This window comes from Panulirus ornatus, chromosome 1 (assembly GCF_036320965.1).
Source record: "Panulirus ornatus isolate Po-2019 chromosome 1, ASM3632096v1, whole genome shotgun sequence".
Lineage (NCBI taxonomy): Eukaryota > Metazoa > Arthropoda > Malacostraca > Decapoda > Palinuridae > Panulirus > Panulirus ornatus.
Window position 1 is genome coordinate 28525957 of NC_092224.1, and position 15659 is coordinate 28541615.

The following is a 15659-nucleotide window of genomic DNA, read 5'->3' on the forward strand; positions in this document are numbered from 1 at the left end:
CACACACACACACACACATCTTCGCTTCGCCCTCGTCAGACGCAAATGCCCTCTTATATCTTTCCCCCTCGACAGACTCATCTTTAATTCACCGTCGACAGATTCATCGTCACTACACTCTTCCTGCACTGCAACATCGCTTTACCCTCGACAGTCGTAACTTTATTACACCCTTCCTTCCTACACTACATCTTCGCTGAGCCCTCGACAGTGTACCATTTGCCTTTTGACTCGATTCGAAACAGGTTCGGTCAGTCTCATCTGATTGTTCGAAAACATAAAGAAGAAAATGAAGCAAAAACATTCATGTCCCTCGCCCCTTGAGGTGGAAGTTTCAGCTGCCCTTCTCGACCCTGTGTTGCCTAGTTACTGGCCCCGGTGAGGCAAGTTTCCTTTCCCACATAACCAACGCAGCACCATTGACTCCATCAGTTCTCAGTGACACAACCATGCGTTCCCAGTGACACCATCGCACTTCCGTAGTAACGCCGACAGAAAAAAACGTTGCTAGTGACACCATCACACGTGATCAGTGACACCGACAGAGAGACAGACAGACACGTTGCCAGAGTGACACCATCAGTCCTTTTATTTTTTCAAGTGACACCATCGCACGTTCCCAGTAACACCGATACACAGATAGACGTTGCCAGCGTAACCCTCACCCGTTCAGAATAACTCTGACCTCATCAACTCGTCTGTGCTACGTAAGATTGGCCACTGGTGATGTGAGCACGGGAGGGAGCCCGTAAACTATGAGAAGTTTACATTGTAAACCCTCAGGTGAGGTGGAGAGGGGAAAACTGTTATTCATCGGGACGACCGTCTATTTTATGGTATGCGAGTCTTGTGTGTTTTAGTTTTTACAACGGTTAAGTTCACTCACAAGAACAAGCTGGTATGAGGGACCGGACGCTGGTCAGACGCTGTTGGGAGGTGGATGACATCATGGGGTGTAATTTTGAAGGGAAATGACAATTATTGTGGTCTTCTCACGCCCTCTACAGACACACTCACGCACACACAAACACATATTAAGGTGGTCCGTCATTCTAGATTCACTTTTTTTTGTTTCACATGAGAATGTTTCTCGTACTTAGGCCTAGCGGAAATACAATATTTTCTTTTACTCATATCATGCGAAAGACTGAATTTATCTCCTCTAGATCGCTTCATACAAGAGATACGGTTGAGAAAGTACTGTATATCTCGTGCTACTCAAGGGTGGGGTGGGGTGGATATTGGCCAGGCCAGTCTCCATGTCCCTGGATGTAAGGTAACACTAGTGAGGTTGTGGGACGCGTACCCGCTGTGCTGGGAGGTTGGTGGGTGGTGTGGGGTTCCAGGGTTTTACCAAACCATAGCACCACACACCAGCCAGGGCTGAGGGGTGTGGACAAGGGCGGATATTTGGAATCTCCCGATACTTTGTGTATCCCTCGTTCATTCCTTGGAAACATTAGATCTTTCCCATCCCTCTTCCCCTGTTCGTATATCCGCATAGTCCCTACTGACGTCTGCTTGTCTTAAAAAAACCTCAGCTTATGTCAGATGGATTACTTAACGTAGATGTTAAAAAGGACGATGCGACCCCCTGAGCTGGACGTTACTTCCCTTGAGCACGACAGACGGTATATAGCCATTTGGGAATGATGGTCTGGCATTTGCCTCGACCCACAAGGGTCAGGTCAAAGGTTCCATCATGCCGTCGTGTACGAGATGTTGACATTCGCTCGCATCGTGATGTTTGTTTGTCTTGAGGTCGCTGGCTGGAGCCGTATCTACCAGACTTAAGTCGGCAGGTCGTGGGAGGTGATGGAAGAGAGGGTAAACGTGGGTTCACAGTATAAAAACCATGGTACAAATCCCGACCATTATGAGGTTTAGATTTTCTACCGTTCACAAGGTACAGCCGGCGTACTTCCCTTACGGTGGCTGAGGGAGTTCGCGGGTGTGACGTTACCCAGAGAACGCTTGGCTTTCAGGTGAAATTGGTCGGTGGAAAAGGATCGCCCTGACTTAACCACTAGTGGATGGGCTGTTGTTTCGAATCCTCACCACAGACGTTGGCCTGGGATGGTTCTCCTCACCAGAGATCGATCATGAGACTCTTTCACTTCTTTGAGCTACCGTCCCGAAGCCTCGATTGGATTTTCAAACACTAATTCGGACCCTGATTCGAACCAGCAAAGTAACTTACCGGTTTCATGTGCTTTTTTTTCCGTGTAAAGTTGGTTTACGTCCTGTGATGGTTGTTCTTTTTTTTCCCCCGTCACAACGGGGAGGAAAGTCGTCTGGATTGACCTCCAACGTCCCATTAAGTGTCGAGCAAATAATTCTTTACGTCTTTGTTTTTGTTTGGGAAACCTAGTTTTGATTGTGGTAGTCGAGTGTTGTTGTTTGACGTGTTTCTGTGGTCGGTAAACTTTTGGAAGCCATCATTCGGGATATGATTGTAAACCATTTAGAGGACCATCACTCAGTTAATGACTCTCAACACGGTTTCCGACGAAATCGTCCATGTCCGACAAAAATGCTTGATTTCTTTAATGATATAATGAACATGTATGATGAAAGTAAAGCAGTTGATGTCATCTAGCTAGATTTTCATAAGGCGTTCGATAAAGTTCCACATCGATGGTTCTTAACTAAAGTTCAGTCAGGTGGTAATAGATAGGGTTGTACTTTGTTGGTTAGGAAATTGGTTAACTGGCCGTAAACAAGAGTTATGATCAGTGTAAACTAGAGGTATGGGTCTAATGCCATTTATTTATATATATATATATATATATATATATATATATATATATATATATATATATATATATATATATATATATATATATATATATATATATATATTTCTTTTCTTTCAAACTATTCGCCATTTCCCGCATTAGCGAGGTAGCGTTAAGAACAGAGGACTGGGCCTTTGAGGGAATACCCTCACCTGGCCCAATTCTCTGTTCCTTCTTTTGGAAAATTAAAAAAAAAACGAGAGGGGAGGATTTCCAGCCCCCCGCTCCCTCCCCTTTTAGTCGCCTTCTACGACACGCAGGGAATACGTGGGAAGTACTCTTAATCCCCTATCCCCAGGGATAATATATATATATATATATATATATATATATATATATATATATATATATATATATATATATATATATACCTACCGAATTAGCTGGCACACGTGGAGGTGTATATAACCATTGCCATCCAGCAGCGAGGATTCGAACCCCCCCCCCCCCACACCATTTGCTTGGAAGCTGGGTACGCTTTGCTGTCTATGATAAGGAAATTATTGATTGCAATTAGTATGCACTTTCGTAGAACATAATGCTCTCCAACAGCAAGGATTCGAACCCACCTACTCTATGCTTGTGAACTGGGTTTGCTTACGACTAGGCTATGCTGCCCATGGTAGGGAAATGACTATTCACTTACTCGTAATCGAATATCCTTCGTCTCACGTCCATGAGCAAAGGAATCTAGATTGGTCATTTCCCTAGAGGGTAATGTGAACCTGGCGGGATGTGACCGATCTAGACCCCGTTGTTCATGGACGTGGGACGAGGAGTACAGCCTAGTAGTGGATTGTGTATTCAGCTCACAAGCAAATAGTACAAGGTTCGAATCCATGCTGTTAAAGAGCATTAGGTGTAGTATGAAAGTTCACGGCTTATTGCTGTATGTTCGTGTTTATATATATATATATATATATATATATATATATATATATATATATATATATATATATATATATATATATATATATATATATATTATTTTATTATATTTTTTATTATACTTTGTCGCTGTCTCCCGCGTTTGCGAGGTAGCGCAAGGAAACAGACGAAAGAAATGGCCCAACCCCCCCCCCCCCATACACATGTATATACATACGTCAACACACGCAAATATACATACCTACACAGCTTTCCATGGTTTACCCCAGACGCTTCACATGCCTTGCTTCAATCCACTGACAGCACGTCAACCCCGGTATACCACATCGCTCCAATTCACTCTATTCCTTGCCCTCCTTTCACCCTCCTGCATGTTCAGGCCCCGATCACACAAAATCTTTTTCACTCCATCTTTCCACCTCCAATTTGGTCTCCCTCTTCTCCTTGTTCCCTCCACCTCCGACACATATATCCTCTTGGTCAATCTTTCCTCACCCATCCTCTCCATGTGCCCAAACCACTTCAAAACACCCTCTTCTGCTCTCTCAACCACGCTCTTTTTATTTCCACACATCTCTCTTACCCTTACGTTACTCACTCGATCAAACCACCTCACACCACACATTGTCCTCAAACATCTCATTTCCAGCACATCCATCCTCCTGCGCACAACTCTATCCATAGCCCACGCCTCGCAACCATACAACATTGTTGGAACCACTATTCCTTCAAACATACCCATTTTTGCTTTCCGAGATAATGTTCTCGACTTCCACACATTCTTCAAGGCCCCCAGGATTTTCGCCCCCTCCCCCACCCTATGATTCACTTCCGCTTCCATGGTTCCATCCGCTGCCAGATCCACTCCCAGATATCTAAAACACTTCACTTCCTCCAGTTTTTCTCCATTCAAACTCACCTCCCAATTGACTTGACCCTCAACCCTACTGTACCTAATAACCTTGCTCTTATTCACATTTACTCTTAACTTTCTTCTTCCACACACTTTTCCAAACTCAGTCACCAGCTTCTGCAGTTTCTCACATGAATCAGCCACCAGCGCTGTATCATCAGCGAACAACAACTGACTCACTTCCCAAGCTCTCTCATCCCCAACAGACTTCATACTTGCCCCTCTTTCCAAAACTCTTGCATTTACCTCCCTAACAACCCCATCCATAAACAAATTAAACAACCATGGAGACATCACACACCCCTGCCGCAAACCTACATTCACCGAGAACCAATCACTTTCCTCTCTTCCTACACGTACACATGCCTTACATCCTCGATAAAAAACTTTTCACTGCTTCTAACAACTTTCCTCCCACACCATATATTCTTAATACCTTCCACAGAGCATCTCTATCAACTCTATCATATGCCTTCTCCAGATCCATAAATGCTACATACAAATCCATTTGCTTTTCTAAGTATTTCTCACATACATTCTTCAAAGCAAACACCTGATCCACACATCCTCTACCACTTCTGAAACCACACTGCTCTTCCCCAATCTGATGCTCTGTACATGCCTTCACCCTCTCAATCAATACCCTCCCATATAATTTACCAGGAATACTCAACAAACTTATACCTCTGTAATTTGAGCACTCACTCTTATCCCCTTTGCCTTTGTACAATGGCACTATGCACGCATTCCGCCAATCCTCAGGCACCTCACCATGAGTCATACATACATTAAATAACCTTACCAACCAGTCAACAATACAGTCACCCCCTTTTTTAATAAATTCCACTGCAATACCATCCAAACCTGCTGCCTTGCCGGCTTTCATCTTCCGCAAAGCTTTCACTACCTCTTCTCTGTTTACCAAATCATTTTCCCTAACCCTCTCACTTTGCACACCACCTCGACCAAAACACCCTATATCTGCCACTCTATCATCAAACACATTCAACAAACCTTCAAAATACTCACTCCATCTCCTTCTCACATCACCATATATGTAGTGTGTGTGTGTGTAATTTTTAGCCCCACATTTTCACGTTTTGAGAGGCTTCCCTCAAATTATGTTGTTGATTAGGTAAAGCGAGTAAGAGACCCGTGACCATGTAAGTGATAAACTGATATAGATCATTAAGAAACATGGTTGAAGTTCCAATTTCTTTTTTTTTTTCTTTCTGCAGGTGAAAAGCTAACAACCTGAATCTCTCTCTCTCTCTCTCTCTCTCTCTCTCTCTCTCTCTCTCTCTCTCTCTCTCTCTCTCTCTCTCTATCTATCTATCTATCTATCTATCTATCTATCTGTCTGTCCATATATATATATATATATATATATATATATATATATATATATATATATATATATATATATATATATATGTTTATTTATTTATTTATTTATTTTTTATTTTTTTTTTACTGGGAGTATATATATTGTCAAAGCTTTATTTTTTCTTTCCAGTGAAATTATTCTTTGGATGTCAGCTGAACAGTTATTGATAATTTTCATACGATTTTTCTCTCCAGAATGCATGTGTCAGGATATATTTGTCAAATGTGTAATAATCCTTGTGGCGGTGGTGGTGGTGATGCTGCTGCTGCTGCTGCTGCTGACGACGTGGCCGCCACCGCCACTGCCCAGCTCTTCCTCACCCCCCCGATGTCTTATTGGCTCGTCGCCGCGCCTTGTGATAATTACCAGCGGCGGTTTATATCATTATTGTCGTACTCTGGCGTAGGTGTATATCTGACGGGTTCTTGTTGGTGTGGTTACAGAGAGCGGGCGACCGGTCGTGGAAGACGGTGTGGGCGGTGGTCCAGGGACACGCCATCATCTTCTACAAGGACCGTCAGCATGCCACACAGGTCAGTCAGTACCCCTTTGTTCTCCTCGTTCTCTTCTTCTTCTTCTTCCTCCTCCTCCTCCTCCTCCAGTACTGAATTGATACCTTCCATCTTTATTCGCTTTCACTCACTGTTCTTCTGCTACCTCCAGGGCTTGGGGGTCGAACCAGGAAGCCACAGGTAAGTCGTGTATTAACCCCCTTCCTGAGCGTCACTGTGCGATCGTGTACTGGTGTGTCCGAGGGCCAGTGTCCTGAGGAACGAATGCTCGACAGTTGTGTACAGACGAATTTGATTACACTCAAGACACACTGGACGCACGGGCGTGGTGTGTGGATTGGTCTGGTCACTTAACACCCCCTACTGGTGTTAAGTGACCTTAAAAAGCGTCCAACATTTTTCAGGAATGAAAGGAAATATCTTAAATGTTGTCGTCCGGTTCGCGTCAGCGAAGGCGACGGAGCAGCCGCTTCTGAGAACGTCACCTGAAAATATAAGCGAAAGAGTCATCGTGATGACGCAAGTGGCGCTTACCATCGCTACTTGGAAGTGTGGGGCTGGTGAGAGGCCTGGTGAAGGGAGGATAGCAAGGCCTCCGACGCCCCGGCTGGTTCACGCGCTGGCTCGATGGTCCACTAGTGGGGACTACCCTAGTGTATTTCCTGTGTTGTCTCCTGCTGTTGGTGGTGATAGGAGTCACTTGACTCTTGGTGGGGCACTGGTGGTGATGATGGTGTTGGAGGAGAGGGCAGTTGTGTGCACATGACTGTTGGTGGGGCATTGGTAATGGTGGTGGGGGTGGAGAGGACTGGTGTAGTCACCTGATTGTTGGTGGGGCATTGGTAATGGTGGTGGTGGTGGAGAGGACTGGTGTAGTCACCTGATTGTTGGTGAGGCATTGGTGGTTGGTGGTGATGGTGGAGACGACGGGTTTGGTCATGTGACTTTTGATGGAGCACGGGTGGAATGGGGTTGGTGGAGAAGACTGGTGTGGTCATATTGATGGTGGGGCAATGATGGGCAGGACCGGTGGGGTCATATGACTGATGGTGGAGCATTGGTGGAGAGGACTGGTGGGGTCATATGACTGTCGCAGGAACAGTTAAGATCGGTGCTTCTTATCCTGCCCCAAACGCAAGCTAAATAGAGATTGCTGATCATGCATTTCCTTTGTTGACTGTGGTGGTTTAGTGTAGCGAATACACACACACGCACACACACACACACACACACACACACACACACACACACACACACACACACACACACACACACACACACACTCACACACTTCATAAGCCCAGAAATGGAATATGCTTCTCATCTTTCGTCCCCGCACCTAAAGAATCACAAAGAACTAATAAAGAAGGTCCAGAGGAAAGCAAGAAAGATGTTACCAGAATTAAGAGAGCTTGGTTACAGTAAGGGAGAAGCTAGAGGCTTCGTATATTCCCACCATGGAAGAGAGAAAGGTGAGGGGTGACCTGACCACTGCCTTTGAATTTCATAACATCGATAGAATAATTCATGAACACAACGTGGAATTAGACATGAAACTCTAGAAAGATGAAAAAAAAAATCCTTTTATGATTTTAGAGTTGGGGATGAATGGTGTAAGATGACTGGAACATGATTTATGCAGAAAGCATACTGAAATTTAAGGTGTATTATGATGGGAGTGAATGTTTAAGAGATGGGGCCGCACGAGTGTGGAACACCCTCCCTGTACAGCACATTTGGTAAAGTACACACTCGTTTACGGCCACAGTCATCAGTGCAAACATTAGAGGTATTAAGTTGAAAGTTGATTGAGATGATTGCGTATGCTAATGTGAAAGAATTGATGGATTAAGAGGGAAACATTGCTTGCTGATATAATTTGAGGTCTCATTGTATAGCTTCTAGAAGGACAGGCCAAAAAGCACTGGATACATAAAAAAAATGGCTAGAACTAATAGTTTAGAAAACAGTGGCTGTTACTAGATACAGTCATTAGAAATAGAAATAATGCCTTTAAGTGGTATGCTTTGAATCTCCCAAACAAAAGCGACGAATTCAGTGGTTTGTTGTGTAAAGAAATATAGTCATGCGTAAAGGTAATAGCACCGTAGGAGGCCTCAAGTAGTGCACGAATTCGTGCAGATGGCTACGTTGTCCATAACCTCCGAAAACACCGAAATCTTTTTACGTTTCGGTGGATTTCTTTATTTAGGGTGAACCGATTGCAAAGCAAGTTTGAAGAAGACTCCTTCCCTCGTCAGACTAATAGACCCTTCAACCAGAGGTGATAATATCCTGGACCCAACGTTGACCGCAGAGGAAGGCTTAATTCCCTGTTAAAAGGGTTGGTAAGACATTAGTGGCCATCATGTTAATACCTCTGATAAAAAAAAGAAAGTATTGTGGAAAGAGATCGAATCGTATGTATGTGTGATGGCATTGTAGATTATTTGTATCGGTACTTTTTTTTTTTATTATTATTATTTCCCCTGGGCGGCCCTACCCTGGGAGGTCTTGGTGTAGCACGCTCCCGTGGGCGGCCCTGCCCTCGGAAGGAGGGGGGAGTCGGGTCTTGGTGTGGCCTCACTTGCAGCAGGTTAAGAAGGCTGTCGGGGCCGCCCACTCTTTGTGGTATACTTTTCCTGTGTGAGGTGAGGCGTGTGGTATCATTATCTGTGTGTGTGTGTGGTTTTAAGTACGTGTGTAGACTGTTTTGTGACGCTGCGTCAATGTGCAGAGATGACGGCAGGGATGACAGTCGTCTGAGCAGGCGGGGGGGGGTTGACTGACGGTGACCGGCCTCTTGACACGATGGATGTGCAGCGCGTCAAGGCAGTGTTCACAGCCTTTCGGTTTTTATAAACGCTGGCACATCATCATTCTCTCTCTCTCTCTCTCTCTCTCTCTCTCTCTCTCTCTCTCTCTCTCTCTCTCTCTCTCTCTCTCTCTCTCTCTCTCTCTCTCTCTCTCATCTGGAGTCTCAGCTTGACCTTCACAGCTCAGCTGTTGGTCTTAAGGACATCCTTCCGTACTGTGTTGGGTTATTGAGTGAGAGAAATCTCTTGCGAGAAATTGTGGAGGGTGGGAATCGTTTCTCACGGTGTTGTTATCACTCGCTTACTTGTAGTGTGGGAAATACTGGAGCCTGGTGCTGCATCAGAAAGATGTGGTGAGTGCGTGACTATATAGGACAATTGTGCGTTTCAGTACGTGTGGTGAGTGTATGCATGTGACTATGTATAGGGCGATTGTGTATGTCAATACGTGTGGTGAGTGTTGCATATGAGCGAGTAAATGTGATAAGGGTGTGTGTTTGAGTACGTATGGTGAGTGTATGTGTGTGTGTACATTGTGGTAAGTGCATGTGTCAGTATGTATGGTGGATGTATGTCAGTACATAGTGTCATTGTATGTGTCAGTACTTGTGATGAGTGTGTGATGAGAAAGGCCCACCTAGAGTTGAGAACCATAGCTCTACCACTGGCAGGTGTAGTGGGAGCTCCTCACCTCACCACCACCGCACCCGGAGGAAACATCCACCACCTCTCCCACCCATGGGATGCACCGGTACACCGTGAGTGGCACCTCTACTGTGGTTTCTTCATCCTCCGTTAACCTGTGGAGCTGCTTCGCACGTTGACTCGACACCCCCTGAGCACGACGATATATCCCTTGAACACAACGACCCGACGCTTGGGTATGTTGGTCTAACCTTTGAGCCGACCCAGGACAAAGGCTAGGCCATCACTCCAAAGGGTCGTCTCGTTGTGTTCAAGGATCGTACCGCCAGGTTCATTAAGCACGTATTCGTCTTCTGGAGTCGCACCGTTGTCCTCATGGAGTAAAGTTTCAAAAAAATTCTAGTGAAACTCTGCACGATCTTCTGGTGTTTATTATTAGTTCGAATATGTTCGAACACATGGTTGAGGTAACCTTAGGTTCAGAGTGAAGGGTTTCCGAGTTCTTGCTCTTTACACGAAAATCCCTTAGAAAAAGGGCCAGAATTCCAACGAACTTAGTGTGCAGATATGTACACTGGGGAGTTCGGAAATAGATGTGGAGTGGTATTAAGAGAAAAACATCAGGGACATTCGTTCTTTTTAATTCTGATACCGTTACCACGGTGGCAAACCTCTAGAAAGTCATTTTTCTAAAAGGACTTTGAAAGACAGTAATGTCTGACTCGGGGTTAGGAGTCATGGCTATGCTTACATTCTAGATGCTTTGACAGTACGAAGTCAAGAATTAGGGGAAATACCAGTGGATTTTATGCTGCTTTGTTGCGTTAGTAGATTTCAAGGATATTTTCGACGAGTTGGAAACATGAGTAATACCTGCCCTTGGCTCCAAGCTCAGAGGTCACCGGCAGTGCAGTTTTCGTAATCTTTGTGAGACGGGGAACTCATTACCTGCAAAATGGCAAGAGTTTACGACGAGCCTTGATGTGAGGTATACATGTGAAAAATAGCGCTTTTGAAACTGCACTGAAGTCGACCTTGGGGTCCGGGTCAGCGGAGCTCTCTCACTGCTTGCAATTTTACCCATTCTTTTGCCGTTGAAGTAACAGAGTGACGCAGGCGGTGATGGTGTTTTGTGACTGCGACTCCGTGAAAGTGCAGAGCGATGCTGGGACTACGGGAAGCAGCGGAAATGCCCAAGAGGGTTGAGTGTGTCTGACCGTTAACGCATCGCGTCGTGGGAGTCTGGCGGAGTATAGCTGTATGACCACTGTCCTCGGTGTGTGGCAGTGCCACACACTACTAGGGACAAAGACCATTTGTTGTCTGTTTGTCTCGTGCCTGTTTAAGTACCTGATCCATTTCCGCGACACAGTTTCGATGTGTAGTTCCTTGCAAGTATTCTTGTTGTTCCGCCGCCACTGAGGTGTTATATGGCATGATTCAAGTACCGGTGGGGTTCACGAAATAACTGTGGAGCAGAGCCTGGATCAGCTGCTGGTGCTTCCTGGCGTACCATTAGGGTTAGCTAGATGCAGTACCTCAAGTCCATCCAGATATAATTCCTCCGTTACAGCCATATACGGACCAGCTGCTCACACTCTTCAGTAGCTGGGTCCTCCCTGCCGCTTCTTCTGTCATTTGAATGTTATACACAACCTCCAGTTACTCTGATATATCTAGTGATACAGTCGCAGTCGGTCGGTACATTCTTACAGATGGCGATCTGGGACACAGTGGCCTGCGACTGATTGAACCCAGAGTTGTCGCTTCCGATGAGAGAGAGAGAGAGAGAGAGAGAGAGAGAGAGAGAGAGAGAGAGAGAGAGAGAGAGAGTGGGGATTAATTTGTGAATGTGTTTTAGATATTTATTGCAACGTGAAGAATTAGTCATGGTGGTTTACACAGTCGTTTTCACTTGGGTCACGGAATCGTCTTTGGCAAATGTATACATTTTTTTGAGACCTTTTCGTTTTGTACAGAAACAGGATCTAGTTTTTATTCTCTCTCTCTCTCTCTCTCTCTCTCTCTCTCTCTCTCTCTCTCTCTCTCTCTCTCTCTCTCTCTCTCTCTCTCCAGTTTGTATGTGCTTCATGCTTGATACTGTGTTGGGCGGAAGATGTGTGTGTATGTGTGTGTTTGGGGCCCTTGGGTGTAGTAAGGCGAGGTGCTGACAGGTGGCGCGCTCTTCCCCCACAAAGCGAACCTGATCCCTCCCCCACCCCTTTGGTCAGGAGGCAACCCTACACTGACGTCACTGTAAGGTGAGGCGGGATGCCCTGAGCTCCGGTAACACCCGTGCACCCCAAGACCCCACAAAAAGAGATTCGACAGAAGAAAGGAAAACAAAAGACCATCATATTGGAACACCCTACACTCGTACACTCGCCGTAAGTCACTGTATCATCGGCGATGACATACACCCTTTTTAAGGACGGCCAGACGACCCGACCCTGGGGGTATGATGACCTTAAACCTGAAGGAGGGGGAGGGTCAGTCAGTTCGGAGACCAGTCCATCATACCTGAGGGGTTTAATTCTGTTAATCCTCAAAGAAGCGAGCGCGCTGCCATTTTCTGTGGTCGTGTCATGGGGTCGAACCGCTGGCTTGTGACGAGGTGGTTAATTTAAAGAGTTGGATTTTTTTTTTTTCAGATAGTTAAATGGTGAAAATGTAACGAGCGAGGTAGTTGGTAGTTTATGTGTGTGGTCAGACCTGCGGAGGAGCGTGAGGGAATGGACCCAGCGGGTGGTGGCCGCTTGTGCGTCACTCCTCGGTTCGCTCACGTCACGAGCGTTAAGAGGCGCACGTCTGGGTGACGGTCGGTTCTCGGGGCCTGTGAGTGAGTGTGTGTGGGTGTGTGGGAACCAATGTGGAGGCAGGAGTGTGACCTCCCTCCCTTTCCAGGGCTATTGCGTGTGTCTTGGTAGTGTGGAGGACAGCTAAGTCCGCGGAGCTGTAGGTTATGGTTAGAATTTGGCCGAACGAGATGTGGTAGTATCATTAACGAGTAAAGGTGGTTGTCTGTCTGTCTGTGTGTGTGAGTGGGCTGCCGGAATGGGGGGGGGGGGGGGAAGCCCACGACCTGCTTGTCAAGTCTTGTCCTCTTAACTAGTCATTCGGGTTCTCCGCTAATGGTGTCGTGGTTACGGTAAAGCAAGTATAGGAGAAAAAAAAATCGTAGCTGCGGAAGTCCGACACTGCAGTTGCCGTTAGAGTATATACGATTATACAAATGACCAGTTTGCTTGTGCACTGTGTGACGGCCTCGTAATACGTACTTTGTGACGGCGTCTGGTACGTATCAGTGTGACGGCCTCGTGGTACGTATGGTGTGACAGCATGTGGTACGGAACAGTATGATGGCGTGTGCACGTATGTATGTACCACTGGGAACCATGCGTAGGGGGTCAGAATCGATAGTCCCCAGGCAGGAATGGTGAGGTTGGTACACAAGTTCGGGGGTAAGAAGAAAACCTGATGATGACTAACGAAATAGGAGGAGATTATGGGAAGCGCTCTTTCACCGACGAACAAGAATGGGAAGTCCGCTTTAGCTAAGCAAAACAAAGGAAGGCGCAGGAACGCTCCAAGGCCGAGGGGGAAACTCCAGTACTGTAATGCAACCTACGCTAGGTTGTTACACACACACACACACACACACACACACACACAGAACTGATTTTCGAACACTTTAAGGAGATGCTTCTTATATGACGAGCCCCGATGCTGTAGGAGGTAGCTTCACTGACCATGATTCAACGCGGGCCAGCCCGGGTTCGAATCCTGGTTCGTGGCAGTCGGCCCACACTCAACTCGATTATTCATCCTCCCTTGGGGGCTGGTCAGTAAATGGGGCTCAGGCTTAGGCGAGTGTGTGTGAGAGAGAGAGAGAGAGAGAGAGAGAGAGAGAGAGAGAGAGAGAGAGAGAGAGAGAGAGAGAGAGAGAGAGAGAGAGAGATGTAGGGATAGAGCAACCAGAAGACATAACAGGATGAGCAAAAAACTTGTTTATATATATATATATATATATATATATATATATATATATATATATATATATATATATATATATATATATGAAAGAAGTACCTTTTTAGTATCAAAATGGTGGATGAGTGTCATAGGATGACTGTGGACGTGGTTATTAAATGCTAAGAGCCTGCATAAGTTTAGGAAACTGTTTGATAGTAGAGAATGACCAAGAGATGTGGCCCCACGAGTGTAAAACTCCCCTCCCCATAAAGTACAAATACATATTTACACATACATTGGAATATGTATGGGCCACTTGTTACATTTAGTCAAACTAGCAAACTGATGGTTAGGGGGTCAAGAGAGGACCCCCAGCTCCCTCAGGCTCGGAACCTTAGACAAATCTGACGAGAGTACATGGAAAGGCCGGATCACAGGAGGCCTGACGATTTGTGACGAGAGATTATCTGCTGGAGAACAGTAATGCTATCCTGAATTCCTTATCTATATATGTAGATGGAAAAGAGATATTAAAGCAGAAGGTTCCTCCTCATCCACCACTACCTCGGGTGTAGCAGCTAGCGGAAAATTCATGTTTAAGTAACACCTTGTTTTGAGAGTTTACTGGCAGATTGTGTGGGAAATGAACAGTGGGAGACTCATTCCTGTGTAATTGCAGCTACCATATTTTCTTGGTCTGGAGTGTAGACATTTCTCTTTAGAGGGGAAAAAAAGAAGATAAATGCATATTGACATTTTTCAACAGCCTTATTCTTCATGGACTTCAAGTTTCTTGCTCATTGTTGATTAATAGAATTGTTCATTGTTGATTAATACCATAATAGCTTTTGTCCACCAACGTTTTAGACTTATCGATAGACTTAGCTGTCATGATATTTGATGGTTTATTCCAGTGTTTAATGTTAGACTTGCTGAAGATAACATTGCCTTCGTTTGTAGAAGTCCTCTCCTATACCTATTTGATACCATTATTGTTAATCACGATAACTTTCGTTAATTGTAGAATTTATCGAAATTATTTTTGTGGTATGAAACCAGTTAGAGTTTCACGAAAGTGTGCGCTGTTTTAGAGATTTTTTTTTTAATGATCTCTTGAGTCCATTGAATTAGTTATGTTGCTGTTTTGTGAGTTTATATTCTAGTTTTCCCCAAGTCTATTTGACAAGGTTTGATGATCAGAAGTGGGTTGTGAATTCCAGATGTGGTGTAACTAAGGCGTTGTTGTCTTTCTTTGTAGATACTCTATATTTCGAGTCGTGAAATTTAACGTGCTTTGCCTAGTTGACTGCAGTTAACTCTCTCTCTCTCTCTCTCTCTCTCTCTCTCTCTCTCTCTCTCTCTCTCTCTCTCTCTCTCTCTCTCTCTCTCTCTCTCTAGCCTGCATAACATGACGAGCACTTACGAATAGCTTAGTCCCTTGTCTAGAGTGACAACCTGGGTCACTTGAGGACGCGTTTGCCTCGACCCGCAAGGATCATCAGGTCAGACGCATCAAGCTACGCTTCGTACAGGTGTATTTCCCGGCTTTTGAATAACTGAATGGCACACAAACCCAGATTCTGCTTTGGTGTTTGCCCGTGTTATGGCCCCTTGTGAAAGTTTTTGACTTTGAATTTAACTCAGTCCATAACTTGACTGAATTGAACCCAGTCCATAACTTGACTGAATTGAACCGAGTCCATAACTTGACTGAATTTAACCTAGTTC

At 45.2% G+C, this 15659-nt stretch overlaps 1 protein-coding gene across 6 annotated transcripts in view; it reads left to right on the plus strand.

Annotated features, from left to right (window-relative positions):
• LOC139766419 (rho GTPase-activating protein 21-A-like) overlaps nt 1-15659 on the plus strand; it is an 842055-nt gene that overhangs the window by 777542 nt on the left and 48854 nt on the right. For all 6 annotated transcript variants that reach the window (XM_071695368.1, XM_071695121.1, XM_071695281.1 and 3 more), the window contains one exon: nt 6430-6519. In XM_071695368.1, coding sequence (XP_071551469.1) covers nt 6430-6519 — 90 coding nt within the window. The remainder of the gene's footprint in view (nt 1-6429; nt 6520-15659) is intronic.